Genomic DNA, 26,673 nt, shown 5'->3' with positions numbered 1-26,673 from the left:
ATGACGCAGTGCCCTATGCACCATTGGGTGCGGATAAGGGTTTACTTTATTAATTTTATTCAGTTGACAATTTGTGAAGTATTCGTACATAAATACATTTCTCCAATTGGACATAGGTGAGATTCATTCAGAAAAGTTCACATGTGCTTTGGGAGAGAGAGCCTAAAATAACATTTCAATTTTAAACACCTCTTATTTGATCTGTCTATGAGTATGGCCATACATGGTTGTCTAAACAAAACTTTCCTCAAAGGAGTATGGGCATACATGAATGCTTATAGCTAAAACCCAGTAAAAGCTAGCGGTTCACAACGGCGTGCTAGTACCGACACTAATGTATGGAAGCGAAACATGGAACTGGCAAAGGAAGGATGAAAGCAGAGTGAACGCTGTTGAAATGCGCTCCCTCAGACGAATGTGTGGAAAATCATTGTATGACAGAATTAAAAACGACGATATAAGAAAGGAATATAAGGCTGAACGAGGAATAATTGAAAAGATTAGAAAGAGCTCTTTGCGGTGGTATGGACATGTGGAGCGAATGGATAGCGAGAGAATGACTAAGAAAATATATGTGGCGAATGTGAGAGGGAAAACAGAACGTGGACGACCGAAAAAAACTTGGCACGATCAGATCAATCAGAACCTAAAATCTGGCGGTGTCAAAAGTCTGCGTAATCGGAGGGCATGTATGACTAGATGTATGGATGTGAAGGAGGCGAGGAGTGTTTGTCAGGACAGAAGAGTGTGGCGTTCCATCCTCTCTGCCTACCCCTGCGGAGAAACGGCGTGATGGTAGTAGTAGTAGTAGTAGTAGTAGCAGTAAAATTTATTTCTAAAATGGCACTTATACTGCCATCTGTGGTTGTATTTCAACACTAAAACCATACTTCAGATTATTTTTCCTTTTTACCAATGACATTTTACTTAAAACAAAGTTGTATCATTGTAATGAAACTGTCAAAGAAAACCTATGAAATAAAACATGGATAATTTTTATATTAATCATGTTTACTAATGTAAATATTTTAATAATTCAAGAAAAATTTGTATTTATCGCAGTGACTTTGATATAATATCAGGAGTTTAAAAAAAAATTGAGAAAAAACTCACGTTTTTATTTAAGTTTTACTTAGTAAATACCACTATTTATTAAAATCCATATGCGAAGCTAATTCTAAATTTTAGGTAGGTCCTTGGGATGTTGAAGGCCGAAGAGGGGGTAGGAGCTGTTTCTTATTCTTATTATTTATTAATTTTTATTTTTATTTATTTACTTATTTTATATTTTTCTTATTTTCTTATTATTATTATTTTTTTATTATTTTTTTTAATCATTTACAAACTCTCGTGCTGAAAATGATGCGAAATGCATCGAAAGACATGTCACAGTAGATTTTGATATAGTGGTATTTATTAATAATAATAATAAAACCCTTACCCGCACCCCAATGGTGCATAGGGCACTGTGTCATATTAACGCAGTGTTATCTTGATCGTTTACACATGAAGGAAAGGTGATCAGCCCTCCGCTTCAGGTACCAGTCCAGTGTATTGAATAAATATTTCAGTGAAAAAATCACTTATATTTATTTTTTCCCCCTTGGGAATCGAACCCGGGACCTCCAGAACGGTAGCCGAGCGTGCTGACCATTACACTACAGAGGCGGACTTTACTATTACGGTATTTACTAAGCAAAACTTAAATAAAAAATGGATAGATTTTACCACAAAGTGACTGCCGAATCAATCAATGAAAAAACTAACTCCCCAGATACAGTTTTGACTGCAGAAACTAACTCCTGGACAGGTTAACAACAGCAAAAAATATGACTACCTCTCTGAAAATACTCATATAACAGTACATCATATCACATTTTAAAAGTATTATTGATCTCTGTTTCCAGTTGGGTCATGGGTTGATAAGTCTGAAGATTTCCAACGGATTGGCGGATTCCCTCAATGTGCTGCCCCACGATGCCCTCCGCCCGCTCTCCCACTTGCAGCATCTCGACATGTCCAACAACCGAATCAACTCCGTGCCGGACACCTCCTTCCACTTCCTGGGGGACCTCAAGCGACTGGAGCTGCAGGACAATGTCATTCCCAACTTTTACAAAGGGACATTGCAGGTAGACTAGATTTCAACTCAATGAATATGTTAGGGTACTTTCCGAATAACAGTCAATTAGAGAATACCAACTACAGTAGAATCTTTAGAATATGTTTTTAAAATCCTAATTGATAAGGTAAGACAATATTAAATATTAAAAATGATTAATGATCATTCAGTTTTAATCATTTTTATTAGTCTAGATTTACAAAGGCTAAACTGGCAACACACAACGAGTCCTGGTTTCAATCCAAACAATGCATAATGTATGGAAGGGAAGTGTGGAGTTGGCAAAAGAAGTATGAAAGTAGACTGAATGCAGTTGAAATGTGATCACTCAGACGAATATGTATGTATATATGCAAAATAATGTGTGGTAGATGTTTGAACGGTGAAATAAGGAAAGAATGCTAGGCTGAGATAAGTATTATTGACAAAATTAAGAAAGGCGTGTTGAGATGATTTGGACATATGGAACGAATGAGTGAAGAAAAAACGGGAAAACAATTTTTTTTGGATGTAGTTGGAAATAAAATAAATAATAAAATATTTCCCAGGATGTTCAGAAAAAATAATAAATAATGACTAAAATGTTATGCTCTACAACCTAACAAAGGTAGGACGCAATTCGCTATTTTTATAGAAATTTTATTTTTCGATCTAGAAAACAAAAAAATTGCATAATGGAGGTCCAGATAATTGAGTTTTTGTGTATTGTCATTGACAAAATGACATTTGTTTTTATTTCACCAGAACTACTCACACACTTACATCTAGACAAAAGATTTTCAACATTATTTAACAAAATTATATGAAATGCAACCTTAAGTCATATTTTTTGTTTTCAGGGTGATATCCATTCATCTCTTGAGAGTGTCATCTTGTCCGTGAACAGGCTGACTTACATTGCCCAACACACCTTTGTGGAACTGCCGGACTTGAGAGAAATCGCCTTGGAAGATAACCTTATTGAGAAATTGGAAAGAAGAGGGTTCATGAACTTGGATCGACTCAAGACCATCTTCCTGAGGGGTAACAGACTGAAAGAAATATCTGACGAAGCCTTCCAGAACTTACCGGAACTTGAAATGTCAGTAATAATAAAGTTTTTATTATATCTCTTTATAAATGCTAATGTCAATGATAGTCAATGAATGTCTATGATAGGCGCCCGACTAGTCTACCCAACTATGCCACGGCACCAATGATGCGTAGGGCACTGCATCATGTCGAAGCAGTGTTATCTTGGTTGTTAATTATATCCAGGCAAGATGATCTGCCTGTGCTTCAGATACTAGTCTAGACATTTTACTTAAAAAAATGTTTGTGCAACGTCATCGTAATGATGCCACGAAATAAAATATGGATAATTTTGATGTAAATCACATGAACAGTAAATATTTACTGCTGTAAATATATTTTTTATTCAAGAAAATATGCTGCTTATAGTATTGACTATGATATTTAAAAAAGCTCTCTCCCCAGTTACAGTTTTGTTCGCAGAAACTCACTCACGGATAGGTTAATGTGCAATGTGTGATATGATTGTTATAATTTTATTTGTAGATTGGATATCTCCTACAATAAATTGTCTACATTTGAGTTCTCGATGTTCGACCAAGTGGGCACTCTGGGATCTCTGAAGGTGAATGCTTCCCATAATAGAATCAATAGACTCAGTGACTCCATTGCTGCAGCCTTCGGAACCATCGTGCGGGAACCGGGTAAGGTATTTCAGTTTATTTGGTTTGATTTCCACATTAAAAAAACTTTCAGACTGTAAAATGTCAAGTGAAAAATCTTTAAGTATCTCTTTACATCTAAAAGTAGAAAATAATGTAAATAAATAACATCCATTTTTTAGTCAAATACTTATGTATTATCCAATAATTATGTATCATGCATAATAAGTACTAGTGTATTATGTAAAAACTTCTTCAATTGATAAAGTACCACACAAAACTCTTTAAACACATGCAGGGCCATTATGTGAACATTTTTCAGTGACATCTATGTACAAGAGAATTATATTTTAATATAAAATATCCATCAGGCCATAAACCTACAATCTCTATCATTACTCTATGATAACTCTTCACAATCCCGATGCAACAAAATGTCCTGTGGAAAACTTTATAAACCTTTCTGATAATGGTCTGTGAGAATAATTTCCATTCCTTCAAACTACACATCATTGTTTAGTCAACCCTGTACTGTCTGCTTAGTCTTACTGCGGAATGAATTACTTCTCCGCATAATATCTCTAACAACCATTCAGAAACGTCACATTCATTTTGTATCAGAAGCTTAATAAATAAATAAACTAAAATATAATAAAAAACTTGATCAACTTGCAGTTGTAAAAATGTAAGTTTTTGCGAATACTTTTATCTTTCGACAGTAATATTTCCCTCCTTCACAAATGTCAATCTACCCTAGTCTATTTGTTCACTTTCATACAAAACCGGGTTTTGGTTACTAAATCATTAAATCGTTTGGCAATGCGCTCTGTCTAAGGAAAGATTAAGTTAAATTCATGTGGGAATATTGATTATTATTTCCATTGTTTTCTTCAGACCACCAAAGCTCGCCATTAAATGAATTCAGTATTTGATCTATTTCACAATCTCCTATCTGAGCTGTTATTTTAATCTGTTTTTTACTATTTCAGGAATTGGGATTGGCAGCTACCATTCCAATATCAAGTCACTGGATTTGTCTCATAATAATATCTCATATATCAGCAGATCTTACTTTAGGTGAGCGTTCTTAAGTACTCTACAGTTCTATAAATTTTTACTCTTATCCATTACTGAATGATGCATAGGGCATAGAGGCAGTGCTAGCTAGATCATTAATTTTATGAAAATATGGTGATTAGTCCTGTGCTCCGGTTTTGGGGTTTAGTTATGGTATATTTTTAAGAACTTGCAATGATCAAGTACTTTAAATACTTGAATGTGGACAAGTCAAGAGTAAAAATGATTGCCAGATGAAGAAATTCATGAATTTGGAAGGTGATTGCTTAGACATATTTCCAATTATAAAGAAGTAAAAAAGAATGGCTTTAATGGCTAGAGCACTCAAAGCTTCATACCCGTAATTGTACAAGTTTAAACAAGTGTCCGAAAAGGTGTACAAGCCCCTTGAAGCAAAAATAGTTCTGCAAATTTGTACTAATCGTTGTGATATTTACCATTCCAGATCAGCAGAAGTATCCCTAACTCATCTTTACTTATCGCATAACAAATTACAAAATGCAACTCGAGACGTTTTTGGGAATATGCCGCACCTACAAGTGCTGGACCTTTCGCACAACCAGCTGCTGGATCTGGAATTCGATACCTTCAAAAATACAAAACGACTACAGGTAACTTGTCAAACTTTTACTGCAAATGAGTAAAGGAGGTGACCATGATATCAGTCCGCCATAAAAGCAAATAAAGAGATGAGCATAAACACCGACAAGGTGGTTCTGTATATTGGATATTCTGTCATCACTATCTTAAATTATACTTTTATCTTTAAAATTTTTGGTATTTCTAAAATACAAACAAAAAATACCTGAAATATACTATACATGTCAGTCTATTCTGCAGCATGGGATTGATACAATTATCATTCTTTGTCACCCGTCTCTAGCCTACATCTACTGCTGGATGTACACCTCTTCAAATTTTTTCCAGACTTCTCTCGTTTGGATTTTTTTCATCCACTTACTACCCGCGACTGGGACAAAGTCATCGGCCCATCTTTTCTGGGGCCGGCCTATTTTTTTCATCTCCCATGATCTCCAACGTAGAACTTTGGATGCTCTTTTGTCCATTCCCTATCTCGCAACATGACCTACCCATTGCAATTTCAGTATGACAATGTGATCTATCACATTGACATTTGTCCGGCGTCTGAATTCTTCATTTTTTATTTTATCTCTCAGACTTATGCCTAGGACTTGTCTCTCTATAGACCGCTGTGCACATCTCAATTTATGTATAGTCCCTGCTGTGAGGGTAAAAGTTTCCAAATCATATGTAAGCACAAGGATGATATATGTTTCAAACACTTTTTTTTAAATTTATGGGAATATCTTTATTACAATAGACATAGTGGCTAATTAATGGGATGAAGTCCATTGCTTAAGAACAAAGATTTTGACCCAGTATTATTGTTTGTAATATTCCTTCCAGATAGTCCTCTTCTCCCACAACTTGCTGGTGGATGTCGCTTCCGAGGTGTTCCGGTCTCTTCAGTCCCTTCGAGTGGTGGAAGTGGCCAACAATGACATCAGGATGCTCCCGGATAACCTGTTCCCTGAAGATGGATTGGAAAAGTAATTTATATTTAATTATTTACAGGCGTAATAAATTATGGACTATTCCATCAATATTTCAGCATGATACTGATAAGTGGTCTCTATGTTCCAAAACTTTGCTAGTCTGATATTTTTTGTTTTATATTGTTGAGTTAACAATATAAAACAAACACAAATAATTAAAAATGGACTTAACCACATATTTTTCATCTTCGAAGTTGGCAATCATCATGGTAATTTTTACTTTGTCTGCACTAACTCTAAACAGTAACTGAGTGCTACAGCGGAACTACTTTATCAAGTTGTAATAGTCAGGATATTAGCCATCTTCGTATGCTGTGATTACCTTTGACTTTGCCTCATAATAAAATACATATTACTTTGCATTTCTCTCCCCTCATAAATTGGCCAAAGTGCTCTACCTTCCTTTCTTTATAGTTACCATAACTAATCTCTCTTTTCTCCTACATCTTAAAACATCTCTATTTCAAACATTCTCAACCCATGATATATTGAGTATTCTTCTATAGCTAATGTTAAATGGTTCAAACTTGCTTGTGTTAGTTTAAAAGAGTGTCCATAGTTGTCTTTCAATGCCATAAAGAATCACTTAAAAGATGTACATTATATAATTCTCACTACTGCGTGTAATTTCAACATATCAATTAGCAGCGCAACATTATTCCTCTTCCTTGTCTAGTTCATCATTCCTACCGTTCCCGTTTACCCCTTTATTTGTCTTTTCCATCTCATATATCCCAGCATAGTGTTGACCAAAATGAAATTTTGATTTCCAGATTAGACTTATCCAACAATGATTTATCTCGCATCCCAGCCAACTGCTTCTCTCCTGCGGCCGCTGCTTCCCTCACCAAGCTGGACCTCAGTGGGAACTGTATCCCGGCTGTCGGAGCACAAGATCTCATGCAAAAATTCAGGGTAAAATAACCTAACCTAACCGTGTGCTACGTTATCTTGCTAACTTAACCTAACTTTTATGAGTTGTTTGCGATTTAGTGTATTATTCTACTTTTGGCAAATGTAAAGGTGTGGTTTATATTAATTTATATGTGTGTAATTTATATTTCTTTGCATATACACTATTTAAAATTAATTTTTTAATAATCAGGTGCATTTTCTGGGTCTGTCTTATTTTGTGCGCCTCCATAGTGTAGTGGTTAGCGTGTTTGGGTACTACCCTAGAGGTTCTGGGTTTCGATTCTCAGAGAGTTATTTATTTAATATCACCTTGGACTGGTACTTGAAGCGTAGGACTGATCATCTTGCCTTCATGTTGGAGATAACAGTCCTCCGATACAATGCAGTGCCCTATGCACCATTGCTAAGGGTTAGAAAAAGAAGATATTTTTGGGACATATTAAAAACAGGTTATTTGGTTTAAACATGCGGTCAATATTGTCAGATTTCAAATGTTAACATGGCCAAGTGTGGATTTTTAGAGAGTTTGCGATAATGTAATTTTTTTATTTATCGTACTGTTCTTTCTTGAGGATTAAGTACTTATTACATATAATATAATATTAAATCACATACTATAATGCAAGCTATAAACTCAGAAACAGAATTGAATCACCATAAACTTAAAATTAGATTGAGTATTTGGCTATTCAATTATAAAACCTAGTAAGGCTCAATTTTGAACTTTTGCCAGATTTCTAGATCGAGTTAATATCGCATTATTCTGATGAGCGATGTTAACTCGGTGCCGGCTTTATTTTTGCCCGTGTGCTCCCTTTGTTGTGGTACCTATCCATTTTCCTATTAATAATGTATTTCTTTATCACTTAACTACTCTACACCTTCCTGCCTACTGGACAAAAAATAACAAAGTAAGTTTCCCAATACAAGTATTGAAATTATTTTACATATTTATAATATACTTAGTATTTATAACATTACACATCATTGGTCGGTACACATTATATGTCGGCCTTCGTAGTGTAGTGGTTAATACGTTTGAATACCACAAGTAAAGTCATCACAATAGAATTAACAATAAAATATATGTATTTTTACCATAGTTCAATAGCATCTTGCCATAATTTAATAATGATCTAAACAATACAAATATATTCTATTATAGTAGTCTATATATCGTTGGATGGAGAAAAGGCTTTTGCAGGAAGACAAAATTTAGAATATGAACATTGAGTACATAAAAATATTCAGTGATTTTGTGAAATTTTCTACATGAGCGATGATATATTATACTCAAATGTGACACAAGCATTTGAATATGGCTCTATTGTTGATACTCACAGTGTACAACTCTAGGAATCACTTAAACAATAACCTTAATCCATTTGTTCCATAATTATTTTATGGATTTGCTTTGTATAATTACTATATTATATTACTAAACGTTTATCAGGTACATATATAACAATAAAATTTAAAAAAATATATTAATGGTGTATTCTTCAAAAAATAAGCTTAGATCTTAAACTGTTTGAGATAATCAAAAAAAAATTATCACCAAGAAAGAAAACACCATTGAGCAGAGTGTTCAAATAAATTAAAAATATTTTTTTAGGTATAAGTCTAGCTAAACATGAAAGCGTAAGCAATACAATGTTGAGCCCAGCTCAGCATCAAAGTAAGATGACAGATGTTAGATGTCTTTTTCATAATTTTTTCATTGTAGTTGCAACATCTCATCAGTTTTCAAAAGCATTGTATTGATAATTGACTAATTAATTACCAGTACGAATACTACGATGACTATGATTCAATGGACCAGCGCCCTAATGACTGGCAGCGGCCCGGAAATGAGTACCAAGACTACACTTATCACAGTGTACGCAGACAGTATCCCGACCAAAAACCAGAGAAATTAAAAACTCCACCGAGAACTGAGATATTCTTCAAGGTTAGATGTGCCTAATTTTGCATGTCTATGGTCTTCAATTCCACTATTATCGGACACTTTTGGAATGCTTAAACTCTTTTCAAATACTAATCGTTAAATATGTATCAATTCCCATGTATTTTACAAGAGTGGAAGCACCTTACAAGTTGTCCAAGTGCATTATTGAATCAGTCTCTTTTCTTTTATTAGGTACCCTATCGTTTATTTTGTAAGGCATAAGTTTTTATATGTTTATATTATTAAGTTAACTTCACAAATAAAATCCTACAGTATTTGAATGACATAAAAATACTAGATTTTATATTTATTTTGGGAAATGGAAGAGCATCATCTAAAACAATTAGAAATAAAGCAATGTTTAAAAATGATAAATATTTATTATTTGTTCTTTTATCTTAAAAACATTGAATTGCCATTTAATTTCTTCCGTTTTTTTTTTAAAAATAAGTCATTGTAAAGTTTCAAATTGATATAGATCTCTGAGAAAGCTGGATAGTGAAATGTATCCATTTCTTAGAAAAACCTTTTTTGAAGTACAAAAAAATATCAATTTATTTTTATTCAATGCATCAAAATCCTGAATTGTTTTTATATTTTTTAGATTCAAATATTAAATTTTTCAAAAGTCAATGATGACTCTTTTTAATTTGACAATGAGAAGTTATCTGCACTATGCAAATGAAAATTATTTTTTTTACACTGAACGTATTGAGTAAAACATATTACATTTTAATACATCCTGTTCTGTCACGTTTTTATTCTATGATTCTGCTTGAAATTTCCTTAGATATTTTTCGCTGTTAAAATTATTGCAATTTTATATCGCTTTTGTAGTTGAACTTCCTGTATTTTGAATGCTTTAGTGAAATTGCATGTTAATTTTATTGTTCAATAATTTAAATTTAATGTTAAAATACTAATAAAGGTACTATCTTAAATACAATAAAACCCCCTATAACGTTGAAATAGGTACCGCTTTATCAGAAAGAATGTTATAAGGGGTTAATCTTTAAAATTCTGTTTTTATTTATTTATTTTTATTAAAAAAAGATAAATTTTTGTGTTTTTATTATTTACACAAATATTTCAATTTCATACTATTTCTGTGAGCCTAAGTGGCTCATTATTATAAATAGGTATCAAATTGTGATAGAGTGGGTTCGAACCGAGAAACTCTGACTTAAGAGTCCAAAACCTGACATTTTACATTTTAACCAGTGGAAAAGACTGAAATGAGTCAGTTAAAATTAAAATATAATATAAAAATATCAACCCCCTGCAACATTCCCATTGATAAATGTGGTATCTATCTCAGCGTTATAGGAGGGTTTACTGTATAACGAACATGTTTTTAAAGTATTCTTTTAGCATTAATTTTTCCACAAAACCTTGGACATCAATCTACTTTATAAATTAAACACTTTAAATTTATGATTATTTAAAAAAAAAATTAATTGGCACATTGTTTGTTAAATATTTTGCTTTCGTATTCCAGTCTCTCTCTTGGCTGGACTTGTCCAACAATCGGCTAGTTCGCGTGGACGGCGGGGCGCTCGGGGGCCTGCCGCGCCTGTCCTGGCTGGACCTGGGCCACAACGGGCCCCTCGCGCTCGGCAAGGGCTCGCGCACCTTCCAGGGCCTGGAGGACACCCTCACACACCTGGGACTGGAAAACGTCAGCCTCAGCTCGGTGAGCATCCACAAACTCATGCTTTAATGCAATTATAATATGTATATTTACTGAGGAAAATATTTGTGCCCTTATTATATATATGTACACAAATATTTCAATTTAATACTATTTTTGTTAGGTTTAGTGGCTCTTTACTAAATAAAGTATCGAGTTATGGTAGAGTAAGTTCTACCCCAGAAACTCTGACTCAAAGTCTACACCACTAACCACTGGACCACAACCCGACTATACTAACCAGACATGGATGAACTGTATTTTTTTTGTTATTTGAGTTCATTTCTCATGTACAAGTTAGGGTAAAAAACCAATTAAGGAATATTTTACAAAACTATCATAGAAAATCTTGTTCCCAAGATTCAAACCTTAATTTCCCTGAGATGTGTATTGACACCAAAACGATTTATGGCCACCAAAACGAATTATTACTGACATCTGTGGGAATAATTGTGAAGAAAAATATCATTTCGTACTGTTACATGATTAAATTGTTCTTGGAAACTGCTGTGATCAGACGAAATATCGAAAAAATGGTTAAGCGCTCGCTGGTTATATTTTGTCCATGAGCTAAGCCTGTTTAGCCAAGAGGTTAGTTATTATATCTCTTTGATTTAAGTGACTCGATTGGATTGAGGGAATGATTTATTAGCTGTAGAATTTATGATGAATGTTGTAAAATACAGACACTGCCTAATACCTTCATATTACCATAACGTAATGTGGAAATGTTGCTACCAAGTGAAATCCACTGGGATGTTTGTAGCTGTCGGTTAGCTGGGGAGGAGACCGCCGCTTTATCTTGTATTGTTCTGAGGTAAACCACTTCTACTAATCCCCAGTCTACCCCTAACTCTAGGCTGTCCAATGCTGGTATCATTGCTCTCTCCATTCATGTATAAAGCTCTGGTTGTACTCATGAACTGACCATTTTCACTCAAAAGTATTATAAATAAGTGTAGCCATTATTTTTTACAAATTCATCAAAATAACTAATAATGAATGGTCATTTGAGATTTGGAGATTCTGCTGCAATAATATCAATGAATTCAAGTATCAGTAAATAAGGGAATCGATGAATCTGTGAAGAAGTGTACACTTGTGGATGAAATTCACTTCACCATTTCTTTGTAGGATGCAGGATACTTTTCATTACAAGGTAAAAAATTTAACAAGAACACCGATACCTCCATATATACATAATTACACTTTATACTATATTGTATAAAGATCAGTTCATTATTGTTAGTTACTCATACGCTTTTTGCTCAAAATACTTAAAATATAGTTGTGATGTGTAATTTGGAATTTTTCGTCAAAAGTGTTTTCCCCATTCACCCCGTGAAGTTCGGACCCAATAGATAACATTTCATGGCGCATATTTACAAAAAAATCAGATTATTTCATCGTAAATCTTTCACTGTTGATCATTCTTCCGGTCATCACATTATCTGGGCACTTGGACATTATGTGTATATGAATTTAAGCAAAATGGATGCTCAACAATGGGCAAAATAGTGAATGTTACAGTGTATAAAATAATGACTTAAGCCAGCTAATGACAGGTGAATACCCAGACTTCTATATTATCTCGTTAATTGCCTCGACAGTCTCTGTGTGGTAAAATCTGTACAATTTTATTTATGTTTTACTTAGTAAATATACTAAAGTTTACTTAGTAAATACGGTGTTTGAAAATGTGTATCGAAACATGTCGCTCACTCCTTTCAAGAACGTCATAAATCAAAAAACTTGATTTTTCAGGAGAACGTGTTTAAAGTTTAAAAAGATAATCATTTAAGGTAAAACCTGAAGTTTTTTCTCCATTTGAAATTTTTTTAGCATATTTAAAAAAAAATCAAACAAACCTTTTCTTCAAAATGCAAAAACAACACTTTCTGCCCTGTAGCGGGTAAATATTAAGTTAAAAATATGCCTCTTTTGGTGGGACATAGTACATTTTCTGGGCACTCCGAAAACATGCACAACTGAAAATTGTCAATTTTTTATTTATGACGTTCTTGAAAGGAGTGAGCGATGTGTCAATAGATTTTAAGAAATAGTGGTATTTTCTAAGTAAAACTTAAATTAAAAATTCTATATTCTCTTCATATAAAAAGACGCTTTGTCTTTATTGAAACGATAGTTAATTTAATATTTTTTGCATGGAGAACATTCGGTTTTCAGTTACAAAGGATATTAAATTAATAAAATATGTTCATCTTATATTGCTAGGACTTGGTTTTTTCAATATTAAAATCAGTAACCATAAATATAGATACATATATGTAAGATCACCTATCATTTGATTATAATATATTCAAACATTCATCTTCATCATTGTGTGGTGTTCAACTGTTGTAAGAAGTTATAATATAATAATAAAATAAGAAATAAAACATGAATGAAATAGCTTTTTTCACCTTAATTTATCTGACACGCAATCTGATGATCATCACCAGTCTGACGATATCTCTTTACTCTTAAAATACACTACAGTAAATAACAATACACTACAATAACACCTACTAGATCTAAAAATCAACTATATTTTAACAAAGCAATTAATGTAGGCTCTGAATATCTTAAAGATACCACGATTTAAAGAATTTGTAACAACGTTATACCAGAACCATGTAATCTTAACAGATTGATGCGAAAAAAATGGAGAAAACCTTTTTTTTAAATGTCATATTGGATTTTTATTGATTTTACTAATACATGTGTTTTTTGTAATTAGGTGCCATCACTCCCCTTGCCGATGCTGCGTTCACTAGACCTGTCCCACAACAACTTACCGTCAGTGCCGCCGGATACAGCAACTAACTTGACACACCTCCAGTACTTGGATCTCTCGGATAATGATCTGACCTCCGTACCTATTGTAAGTATAACCGCATTTTACAGACTGTAAGACGCACTTTTTTCTTTAAAAAATTGCGTCTTATATTCAAAGTTACTATAAAAATGTCCTGTGCTTGATTTACAATTCTTGCCAGTCTTAAAAATGGCCATATATTCAATGCTGCGGGAAACTTATCTCTATGTGGCAACATTGTAATGATGGGAAATGCGATGTTTTCTGAGGCGAACACTCTCCCACTCCGAAAAGGATTCAAACATTTATATGCTAGTATTATTTATCACTTCAAAAAATAGTAAAGAAACTTTAGGTAGGTTAAAAGAAAGTGATTATATTATTATTATTATTTCAAATGACAGTGTGATACTCTGACATTCCTTTTAAGTTGTATTAATTGGCTGTACAATATTATTTCAGGTGACCCACTCGCTGCCTAACTTGAGGTGGTTGTCACTTGCCAAGAACCCCATAACAACTCTGACTAACACCAGCTTACTGGGAGTTGCAGGAAGACTAGAGCATTTGGATATATCTGGACTGAAACTCACATCTTTTGAGGTACAAACAAAACCTTTTTGGTATATCATCTCAGATTTGACAAAGGTACAGAACAGGGGGGTATTTTATAAGTCTTGTAGTAGCTTTCTCTTTGTTATGGAATAATTGGATGGGGGGGAGCATTCAATATTCATTTAAAGCCTTTAGAAACAGTCCAAAAACTTATTATTAAAATCATGCTTAAAAAAAATTCTACTTTTCCTTCCAACCAATTATTTCAGGAAGCCGAACTTTTGGAGCTACGAGAAATCTATTGCCAACAGTGTCTAAAATATGTTTATTTGCGCCAACATTTATTTCCTAAAAATAATAATAGATCTAGCCAACGAATTAATAATTTATTAGAAATCCCTTTTTGTAAATCCAGACTTGCGCAAAGACACTCATTTTTTATAGCTCCAAAACTGTTCAACTTATTCCACAAAGACTATTTGTTAGATGTTAATTCCCTAAGTTCGTGTAAATTAAAAAATTTGCTTAGATTATTTATAAAAGAGACAGATTTAAGTTCCTTTTTCATTTAGAACATGATCGCTAGCTTTTTACTTTTTTACTTTGTCATCATTTTTATGTTTAAGTTTTAATTAAAAATAAAATAAAATAAAAAATTGCTCACTGAGAGTCAAGTATTTTTATTTTTATTTTTTTTTGTATTTAATTTAAGTTTTTTGTATTTTGTATTAACTAATTATACTTAGAAACCTATACCCTTATACCCTGTACTATGACTATTTATTTTGTATACCCACACACAGGCCATGCCTTTGTGGGATCTTTTTTTGTATTTATTTATATTTTTATAAATATTTTTTTTTTTAAATTTATGTAATGCAAAAGAATTTTAAATAAAGAAAAAAAAAAAAAAAAAAAAAAAAGCTTTAGACTGATTGTACAGAAACTTCTACTTACAAGAGGTTATTTATTGGAATTTAAGACACATTTTACAATGAGAACTGAAGTCGGTGAGAGAAAGGTCAGTTATTAAAAGAGGAGTTAGAAGTTGTCTGCCGGTACTTGATTGTCTGAAACATACAGTTCTTCAAACCATTATCCACACCCCAGTGGTGCATAGGCCACTGCATCATATAAATGCAGTGTTATCTTGATCGTTAACACATAAAGGAAATGTGATCAGCCTTCCACTTCAGGTACCAGTCCAGGGTAATATCGAATAAATATTAGAGTGAAAAAATCACAAATAGAATACCATTATCACAAATAGAAATATTGAACTGGACTTTGTGATTTAATCAAACATTTATTGAGTACACAAAATGTTAATTTCTTGTAACAGTTTTGTAAAAATTATCTAAAAATATTTGCCTTCTGCCCACTTAAGTGAGCCATCAGAGAATATCACTTTTTCATATTTCCAAAATAATTTTCAGATGGGCGCACTGGACAAGATGCAATCATTACGATCCCTGACTACTACAGCTTACACAACAGTGAGAAACTTTAATCTGCCTACAATACTTGGCTACAACAGTGGACTCCGAGACCTTTGGATTCAGGTAAAATATAGTACACTTATGTTTCTGATAAATTAAGTGTGCTTCCACAAATCTTAAGATGTTTGTTGAATATTGTAATATAATACTATCATTTCTTCTTCTTCGTGGGTTACAATCTATGCGATGGTTGGTTTGCTTGTTTTGTGGTCATCATTCATCCGTTTCTATCCTCCGCTCATCTCATCAACTCGGCATATCCACTACAGCACATGTTGGAGATAATTTAATTCATAAAGTTTGTGCCTTTTCACATGCCTTTCAAAATCGTTAAAAGCAGGCCTGGGTGTCTTATATAATGGCCTATCCATATGGCTCGCTGTTTGTTACTTTATTTAGTAAGTATCTAGCAGTGCTTAATAACCTTGTTGTTGTCTACATGTTCCGACCAATGAATCCCAACATATGTGTTATTCTACAAAGTTAATGCCAAATCAATAAATAATAGATTAAAAAAGTTTTGACTGGATGAAAGTAGGATACAATGGTCTAAACTATATTTTTTTAATGGACTTTTTGTTTCACGGTCAAATAAAAATGTTTTTTTTTATATTATCCACTGACACTTCGTGATGGAATTGCATTTTTAATTTATTATTAGATTAAAACCAATATTTTTAGCTTTTCCACTTTTTTATTTGACCAGCGACCGGGTTTCGTCGTTACCGACATCATCAGACTGGTATTCCATCCAGTCTGATGATGTCGGTAATGACGAAACCCGGTCGCTGGTCAAATAAAAAAGTGGAAAAGCTAAAAATATTGGTTTTAATCTAATAATAAATTAAATAAAAATGTGATATTTGAATACGAGTATTGACCAGTTATATTCTTTGATTAGCAACGGACTTTGTCACAGTAATGTAGATGCATAGTATGTAATATACAGATATAATGATGAGATAATAATTCAGTGTTGACACTGAATGATCAATGTATTTATGAACCATTCAATTTATAGATTGACATCAATTGATACTTATCTTTACATTTACATTGAGTTTACATTACGGTGCATTCTTATGTCATGAACTATATTGGAGCTGCTCCAAATAGATTGGGTACTCACTTTATCTCTTTTATGCTCAATGTTTTATATGCATAAAGTTTATTTTTATTTTTAGGTAGAAGATGAGAAAACAAACCTGGGCATTGAGATGTTGGGCCAACTGCCGTGTAAACTGAACAACATCACCTTCAGTGGAGTCGCCCTGAAGCACCTTTCTGATAGTGTTTTGAGGGTAAAACTATATTCTGTATTGTGTTAGGAAATACTAATGACCTCCATTTCCGAATTGAGCACAACAGTACAACAAAGAACCACCCTACAAGGATTTTTTTCTATTTCAAACACATTTAACTCTTTACCCAAAATTAAAACCTCAATTTCCCAAGTCTTGATATTGTAATGAGACTTACTGCTGACATTGTAATGATTTTGGGCTTAAAATTTTTATGAGCTGAATGTTGAACATAGCACCGTGTATAAGTAATCACTTAAGACATCTGATACTGGGTTGAAAGCCCTATGAATGTCTAGACTTCTGTATTACTTTTGTATAAAAAGACGCTTTGCTTCTATTGAGATATCTAATGAATCTTGGATAAATTATGATCTCATTGATTTGTAACTTACTTATATATTTGTTATTGTAATTAAATTAAATAATGATCCTTTACGTTTAAAATAATAAATAAAGATGTGGCAATTGCATGACTAATTTGAAAAGCACTGATCGGGTTTAAATGTAAGAATTTTCAACTGATAAACAACTTTAAATTGATTTTCCACTTTTGATCCCATCATAGTTCTCCAGTAAGTACTAGAATTCAATTAGGAATACTGAGCAGGCCAACACTGCCTCTTATAAGTATGTGCACTGGACTACATGACTCCCCAGTATGCAGATTTTGTATGGAGGATAACAAAACACCAATCCACATTCTCTATAATTGTGACGCACTCGCTAACAAACGAAGTCACATCCTTGGAGGACCACTACTGTACTCCGAGAAGGTGAAGCTTTTACCACCAAGACATGTCGTAAGCTACATGACTCATGTAGGTCTTGAGAGTGAGCTATGATACAGAGGGAGGTTACAATAGGCCTAATATGGTCGCAGTGGTATAAGGGATGTAAGATCCCTTGACCTCACAATAAAAAAAATAAAAAAATTAAAATGTGTATTTTAATAAAATAAAAACGGTGTTGTCCAGGGTGTCCACAATCCGAACCTGGTGTTTTCGTTGCGCAACACGAGCGTGGTGTCCATCCAAAGGGCCGTGTTCTCGCGGGCGGGTCGGGCTCGGAACCTCACGCTGGACCTGCGCCACAACCGCCTGGCCAGCGTGGCCAACCCCTCCAACACCGAGTGGCCCGGCGGCGGGCTCTTCCTGCAAGCCCTCTACCTAGAGGACAACCCTCTCAACTGTGACTGCAACCTGGGGTGAGTCTCCTTTTTAACTTAGGGGAAATCGGATTATATTTTACTTTTCTTACAGAATAATAACTCAAAAGGCTGTGGCTTTTCCAACATTCTTACGTTTCTAGCAGCGATTTTTTTCCACAAATACCTACTCATTAATACAGATATGGCCTTTTATCCGAGCTACTTTACTTACAACATCTGTATTTTCCCAATATATTACACCCCTTAGTCAAAATATCTGAATATCAGTAATGATCACCTTATCTTGGTTTGATTGGCAATGAAATTAAAATCCTGTGATCCGACATGTAGCCCTTTATACTGTAGGGTGTGTATAAAAGTCAAATAACAGTTATGAAATATCAATATATTAGAGGAAATATCTAATTTCAGAATTTATTGGGGTCAGGTTAGATCATCATTGTTCTGGAACTACAGAAAAACTACGCAGTGTTTACTCGATTATTGATTATATAGAAATACCCAGACTTCCATATTTCCATCTATTTCAAGATATCAATAAATATTGTGACAAAATCGTGTTTGACTCATCTATACCAATCTCTTCAAGCCATTTTTGATATAATATTGTGCATTCAGCAGAATTTTGATATTTAAAGAACCAAAAAAATTACATTATTGATTGATAAAACGAATGAATGATGCCTTTTTTGTTCCAATAGTTGGGTGGAGTTTTGGGAAAGGAAGCGGAGACAGTACTTATGCAATGATGCTCTCGGGGAGAACTGCATGATGAGCAGTGATGACCTCCGATTAGCCCAATGTATGGACAAGGAAAACCAAACACTGATTCATGTGAGTTCAAGGAAACTTTATATGATTATACAATTATCCTTTATTATCCTATCAGGGCACCATGAGAGAAGTATGAATATTTGCATGACATAGAAGAACGCTTTGTACTGAGTTATTACAAAAAAATAAAAGACATGCTTAACTCATTTGGTTAAAGGAGTGGCCGTGACAACCCAATATAGGTAGTTACTTATATCTGATTTATATTCATTTCATATTTATTTGTTAACATTGAAATAATTCCGAAACATAGCATGAATATTGGGTTACTACAGTGCAATGTTTTAATGTACATCGATGTATCGAAATTAAAGGCATAAAATTAGATAACTGTTCCATATGCTTTTGGTTGTTTATATTTATATATTCGTATGTAATGTTTTGTATTTTGGATATTCCAGGTTCTGAAAAATGACCTGGAATGTGGCTGGGGTGGTTCCTCCAGTTTGATTCCTCTCCCGGATGTATTCTACATTGTAGGACTGATTTTGGCCACACTCCTCTACCTATGAATGTTGCTATGGCTATTTGGCGTTTACTCCGACTTCTATGACATGCTTGCGAGGATCTACTCCATATGATCACTCGTCTGTCACTTGCGGACATTCCTCTCAGCGAGCCGACTGTCAGTTCGGTGTCTATGAACACATCCAACAGTACACTACTAATATCTTCATTCTTGAATCTATGTACATTCAAACTGTCTTATTAGGTGCTTGAATTAATACTCACTGTTTGTCTTTGAGACTATAAAGATTGTTCTCATAGAATGTGAACTTTCACAAACAATCGGTCAAATGTTTATTTTAATTGTAGGAAAAAAACCATCCACCAAACTTTAATATTTTCTATCTTGTACTATTATGTCCGTGCCATATTCTAGTATTTACTTTTTATTTATTGATCAGGACATAACTACTGAATTTATTTATGTTTGAGGCATTATCAAACCTTTTTCAAAATTTGTTAGAAGCGGATAATTCAGTTAAATTTTAGTATATAGTAAATGCATTTTACTGAGGGTTCAGAATATATGTATGATATCCTTGATTTGATTGCTATGAAATAGAATGTGAACTACTGGGATCTTAGAAAAATGCACCTACTATATAATGGAATAACCCAACTTAAACAAATTTTATATGAATATGTATTTCTGTTTTTAAGTCACAGAATGAAAGTGCCGTTGTAAAGTTTAGTGATTACTTTTCAGCTCTATATCAATTAGGAATAAAATTTAAATGTAAAAATTCAATGAATCTTCATCAAAGGCTTTTAACAGTTCATATAATTAAAATGTCAGTTTATAAAGTTCTTCAAATTTGACTGATGCCATCTTTTAGATAATAGTGAAAACTAATTCAAGGACCTATTATTGTATTTAATATAACATTTATTCTCAACAGTCTGGATTTGTGTTCATTAATGTAAATTGATAATAGACAATAGATATATCTGCTAAAGAGCCCGGGAAATGTTCAGAATAATGAGAATCTCGTATTTCTCTCGTATCCGTGTCCATTTTACATCTTTGAAACCGGCAATTTATCATCTTATTTGCTTTGTGCTTGTAGTGTTTTGTGCCAACAGTTCCTGGCTAGTCCAAGTGGTTGTTCATAAGACTGTCAGAAGCGTATATTTATGGAATACTTTACAACTTAAAACTTTCTCTCAGAATATCGTATTTTCCAATCTAAACAAATAGAAAAAAATACATAAATACATTCTTAATATTAAATTTCAATTTGAAATCTCGTAGAACATTGTAATGTTTAGCTCGTACCGTAAGATTTTGTGATTCGTTATCAAGTGCCAAGATGTTTCAACTATATTTATTTACTCTGATGCTCTCCCGTTACATATGTTCACGATCGATCAAATAGCCATTGTTTAGTTATAAGTTGTATGAATTGTTTTGCATAAATAGTTTTATATTACAATCGTGTGGTTTTCTTTTTATATTTCATAGTTTACGTTTGTTCTTGAATGATTTTTACTCACCTTTCCTGTTTCCCCGTGTCTTAAAAATATATGTATCTCTTCTCGAATAAATGGTAGAACTCTTTGTGAGATGTGTTTGTGAGTTAGATATCACGATACAGATAAATTTAATTGTCGTATCAACGGTATTAGAACTAAATTATATAGAATTTATGTTAGGGATGTTTGTCGCCGATACGTGAAATGGAATTGGGTATTATCACTAGCGTTTAATACATGAATGTCGTCTTTCATTCTCTTTTAATTTATTAAAATCAATCATTTCATTTCTACGTTAGCATAATACAACCATAGATAACATTTTTTTGAAAAGTTGGTTACAGTGTCTGAAGATTTATTATTTACAAAAAGAGGTTGTTTTTCTTTTTTAGTTAGGACTGTGAGTGACATCTGTGGACCACTTTGCATAGTTTGGTGAAGTTTGTGATCATCATACATTTAAATGAAAACAAATAAAGTACCTACACCTTTGTTTTGGCAAAACTGATAGTAGGAGATTACTAAAACATGCCCCGTTAGTTTTACCACAATTGATGGAGTGAATTGTTTACATTTTTATTTAGCGTATATGTTAATCTTTGATATTAAAAACCAATACTGTAGAAAAAGCTCACTCAATTAACAATTAATAAGTTCTTGTGAGTTAATATAATAAGAACTCACTCCTCAGATACAGTTTTTTTTGTAAGATCTCACTCTCCAGATGCAGTTTAGTTCATAAGAACTCTCCCGTTGGGGGGTAAAGTTTACTCGGTAATTTAGTGATATTACCCAGTGCTGAGAACTATACATGGAGAATTGTTTCTCTCTAATGAAACCTTTATATGTAAGAATTAATATAAGTTGACTGGCTAGGATAGGAAATATTGCAGGGGGTGTTTTGTGTTATATCCTCCGAGTATTAAGGACATAAATGTTTGTGGAAGGATTTATAAAAATGAATGATCAATTTTGATTATTTTACATTCATGTTTTATTCCGCCCAAAATTATTTTCATATGATGATATATTTTTATGGAAACGGCTCCTAATTCACAGCCCTGAAGTTAAGATTGTGATGTTTACGTAATATTTACAAGACTACTTCGGTAGATTGTACATACATAATTATAATTCTGTTGATCACTTCATTGTTTTCAAATATGTATTTAACAAAATATATAAATAAATATTAAAATGAAATGCTACATAATATTTTTATGAACAAAATATATTTTAAGATATGGCCTATATTTAAATCTTATTTCTCATGTAATTTTTTGTTTGTTTGGAATTTGATTGCTATTATATAAATGTGTGCAGTCTGTCAAAAAAGAGTAGAATTAAAATAAAGGGAAATCGATTTCAATAATCGCAACACCAAACCATATTGTTGTCATGTCTTTGCCATCGGAATTGGAAGTCATTTGAGCAAAGTGTGACTATTTTCTTCAAGTAATTTATTTTGTGATTTGTTTGTTTGAGAAATTAAAGAGAATTTTTTTTAAATATTTTAGTGTTGCCATGAGGACTATAATTATTTTCCACTTTATTTTGACAGATTTTACTATTGCACAAGCTAAGAAATACTCCCTCAATTGTTTATTTAACCAATCGACACTTTCACCTATTGGTAGGCATCTTAAGACAGTCGAAACCGGAAAATTTCAAATCATTTAAATTACCTACTGTGCTGTACCTACCTCTTCTATTTTCCCTCAGAGCGGTAAAGTCCCTCGTCATCAGCTCCCTTCACTTGCTTAATCTGTATTCTTAAAAATACTAATTTATTCCACTCCTGTATTCAAGAGTCTGAAGCACATAACGATTCACCTTGTTTTTGAATAATAGTTATCACACCGTTGATTTGAGACAGTGCCCTTTTTACCATTATAGTTAGGGATCAGAAAAAAATTTAAAAAAGAAATTTCTTCGTCTGGGCAGAAAGAAATTTGCACCCAAGTGGTGCATAAGACACCGTATCAGGATGACGTGGCACTAGCTCAATAGTTTATATGAGCAGGGTGATCGGTATGGTGTAGCAGATTTTTAAACCTAGGAGTATAATTAGGAAATATAGATGATAGAAGTGAAGGAGCTCAGAGTGAAGGGCATTACTGCTATATAAGTAATGAAGTGGAGGAAGAATAGTAGGTAGGAAGTAGAAAATAGCAGAAATTTAACTTGTGCAATAGTACAAAATTATCTATAAATTGTTTTAATTGTATATCTTTGTTTGATATTATGGTTCACTATTAAGAGATAACCTAAGCTATATTTAAATAAAAATTATATCTACATATTTAATTTAGCGATGTAGGTTTAACCGTCATCTCTAAGTCAGTGTTTAACGGTAATAATCACAATGTTGAGTAGCAATTTACCTAATTATAATGTTCATCATACCTTCGTGCACTTTATTCGTAATCTATAGACTAACAGTCTTTGACTTTACCGTAAAGTGGGTATACTTTGCACCATGGGTGATACTTTGCACCACCTTCTGTAAAGAAATTGTAGAGCTGGTCATCTCTGATACATGTCATTTTTCATTCTACTTTCTATTGTTTCTGATAGATGGAACTTCAATCTACTTTTTAGTTTATGGAAGTAACAGTCGGTCGCTGTTGCTTCAATGCGTTTTTCCTGTCCGAACGTAAAGAAAGTTTTCTGTCTGAAAATTGTGTCCGAAAAAATCCAGTGGAATCAGTATACTGAAACTAGTAACAACAAGTGAGTGGTCTCTAAATCGTAGGTAGATAGGCCCTGCTTTTCTCAAATGCTGTATTTTTTAGTTACATTGTCAAGTTTTTGTAAAAATAATATTTTTTTAAGAACTGACTTATATTGACCATATTTGGGGTAACATTGCACCAAGTGCAAAGTATCCACAAAAGGCCATAGTTAATTAATTTGATGAAAAGTCTTAAAACGGCTAATACAACTTGACATGTTTGCTAAATATCTATAGGTTTTGTGTACTTACTTAATTCCTGATGGTATATTTTTTTCAAAAATGTCAAGAACACACAAACAGCGGCCTTATGCCAGACGATACTGCGATTTTACACCGAAGAGAGTGGAGCAGTGTTTGGAGGCCATTCGAAATGGTACAATCAGTCAAAGAAAGGCTGAAGAAAATCCCCAGAAGGACGATTAACTATAAGCTCAAAGGTCAGCTCACAAAACCTGTGGGAAAACCTCCGATATGTGACAAGGGCGAAGAGCAATCCTTCGTAAACTGCATAGTAGACATGAGTGAGTACGGTTTCCCAGTGAGTGTTTTTAACATTCGCTACATTCTAATAGCCTATTTGAATAGATTTGGCAGAAGAGTACGAATATTAAAGAACAACGTACCAGGCTCTGAATGGATAAGATCATTTTTGCAAAGACATAAAACCTTGACTGTTGCTAAAGCTAGTCAGTTGTTTAATCGGTTGCCATTAAAAGCGTATGACGATGACGTGCGCCAGAGTTTTCAACAGTTTTTGGAAGAAAACAGATTCAACACAAAGAATTCAGTCTTAAAACGCAGGAAAACGATACCGATAGAACCAGGTAAGAGCATTGCTCACGATCCAAATGTCGAAATGAACGTTGACGCGACACAAATGCTACCTGAACCAACTACATCAATGATCCCACCTTCCGCAACTTTCAGCATATCTAGCATTAACTGATTATAGTTCACACGGAAGCTTTGAGGAAGAGGGAGAAGAACAAAAACGATGACTGAAACCAGTTATCGTATTTGTTCTTCCGTTTCATTAGGACCAGTAAAAAAGAAGGTGGGAGAATATGTCGTATTTCATTATGAAGGAGAAAAATTTCCGGGACAGATTTTGGAAATAAAGAAAGACAGAGCTGTTAAATCCATGCAGGAGAGTCTCAAATCGTGGAAGTGGCCGATGAAGGATGACTTTCTTCAATATTCTTGGAAGGATGTAGCGGGTTCCATAAAAGAACCGAAAATGCAATCCAAAAGAGGTTTCTTTACCGTCCCGGAACTTGACCATATTTAGACCTAATTTAATTTTAATTCCTTTCACCTATGTAGTACGATATGTTTTAATATCCACCTTTTATTTTATATAATTTTAAACCTTCAGTATTGAAAAAAAAAACATTTTTGCTAGATTTTTCAATATTTTTTAAAAAAAAATTCCATCAAGTGTCTTATTTTTCCATAATTATACAATATTATAATCTGCATTTAGTGAACTGTGAGCCAAAACCCTTCATAAGGTGCAACAAAACTTGTAGGATAGCCTTTACTTTGCATCAATTTGGATTCTAGTACGAAAAGTGTAGAGAAAATATCATGGTGCAAAGTTGTACTTTACCCCGGGATACTTTGCACCAAAATATAAATATAAAAAAAAAATACAGGCAAAATAGATAAAAATTTAAAAACATATCAGACATATTACAGGTATATGTGTTATTACATTGCAATAGTTGAAACCTCAGAAAAAGTAAAAAACCTGATCTGAATAGACAATTTTTTGAAAAAATGTAATATTTTGGTGCAATGTATACCCACTTTACGGTACCTTAAATTAACTAGCAGCAAATCAAAATATATATTACTTACTTCTCATTTAGTCGCAGGGCTATACCATTGTAAAAACCCAACATAGAAATGTTAATTCACAGCTGTTTCATTATGATGGCTCCTATATGCAGGCAAATGCAGGCAGGCTATCTGGTTTCTTATACATAAATGCCGGTGGCGGTGAAATTGTATCTGTGTTAAAGTTATTATATTTGTCAATATGTCGTCTTACCATCCCTAAGAATACCCAAATAACAACTAAACTGATAGGACTTGTCACCACTGAAAATCATATATTAACCTGATAGTCTGCCATTTAATTATTTGTGTGACATTGGGTTATAGCTATCAATTGACAATGATAATTATAAAATGATATTCTCAAACTATTGAACAAAAAAATCAAACAGATTCACCGCTGTTTATACCTTTATGTACTGTATTTTAAGCCTCAATATGCAATATTGTGTCCGGAACATTTTGTTTGTGTTTCGCATCTAAGAAGAAAGCAGTACTGTCCTTCACCCTATGCTCCTCCATTTATGCTATCACTGTCCCATCAAACATTTTTCACTTCTATGTCCATGAATCTGGAGTGTAGGACCGATCACCCCACTTAGTATAATCACAATCTACTTAACACCGTGTCAATTCAATGTAGTGCCCTATGCACCCTTGTGTGAGGTAAAGATGGATGTCGCAATGAAGCCACGCGACTAAATGAAGCTTAAAATTATAATGAAACAATGAAAAATATGTACCTTAAACTGTGTAATTTACTAAATGTTCTCTGAATCTAAGATATAAATATATATATTTTTAACAATAGCAGATTCCCTATTAAACTCTCATTTATTTTTCATTAGACTATTTTTTCATCTCGCATGATGTAGATGTAGCATGGAGTCAGTTAACAATCCAAATGTAATATTTTTCTCATTGACTGTCTCCCCCG

The 26,673-nt window shown here is 33.3% G+C and overlaps 1 protein-coding gene across 3 annotated transcripts in view; it reads left to right on the top strand.

Annotated features, from left to right (window-relative positions):
• chp (leucine rich repeat containing G protein-coupled receptor chaoptin) overlaps positions 1 to 20,892 on the top strand; it is a 39,827-nt gene extending 18,935 nt beyond the window's left edge. For 2 of the 3 annotated variants that reach the window (XM_088271383.1, XM_088271384.1), the window contains 16 exons: positions 1,908 to 2,132; positions 2,962 to 3,203; positions 3,680 to 3,837; positions 4,785 to 4,872; positions 5,318 to 5,483; positions 6,301 to 6,443; positions 7,223 to 7,364; positions 9,187 to 9,315; positions 10,811 to 11,005; positions 13,743 to 13,886; positions 14,283 to 14,423; positions 15,812 to 15,937; positions 17,059 to 17,175; positions 18,153 to 18,382; positions 19,048 to 19,180; positions 19,582 to 20,892. In XM_088271383.1, coding sequence (XP_088127509.1) covers positions 1,908 to 2,132; positions 2,962 to 3,203; positions 3,680 to 3,837; positions 4,785 to 4,872; positions 5,318 to 5,483; positions 6,301 to 6,443; positions 7,223 to 7,364; positions 9,187 to 9,315; positions 10,811 to 11,005; positions 13,743 to 13,886; positions 14,283 to 14,423; positions 15,812 to 15,937; positions 17,059 to 17,175; positions 18,153 to 18,382; positions 19,048 to 19,180; positions 19,582 to 19,692 — 2,490 coding nt within the window. In that variant the 3' untranslated portion in view covers positions 19,693 to 20,892. The remainder of the gene's footprint in view (positions 1 to 1,907; positions 2,133 to 2,961; positions 3,204 to 3,679; positions 3,838 to 4,784; positions 4,873 to 5,317; positions 5,484 to 6,300; positions 6,444 to 7,222; positions 7,365 to 9,186; positions 9,316 to 10,810; positions 11,006 to 13,742; positions 13,887 to 14,282; positions 14,424 to 15,811; positions 15,938 to 17,058; positions 17,176 to 18,152; positions 18,383 to 19,047; positions 19,181 to 19,581) is intronic. The other variant, XM_088271385.1, reaches the window with a different exon arrangement.
• Positions 20,893 to 26,673: the final 5,781 nt, after the last annotated feature.

The sequence above is a fragment of the Brachycentrus maculatus genome, unplaced genomic scaffold (genome assembly GCF_059751285.1).
Source record: "Brachycentrus maculatus isolate JH-2025_06_01 unplaced genomic scaffold, ASM5975128v1 h1tg000439l, whole genome shotgun sequence".
Lineage (NCBI taxonomy): Eukaryota > Metazoa > Arthropoda > Insecta > Trichoptera > Brachycentridae > Brachycentrus > Brachycentrus maculatus.
This window is presented reverse-complemented; position numbering and strand designations above follow the sequence as displayed.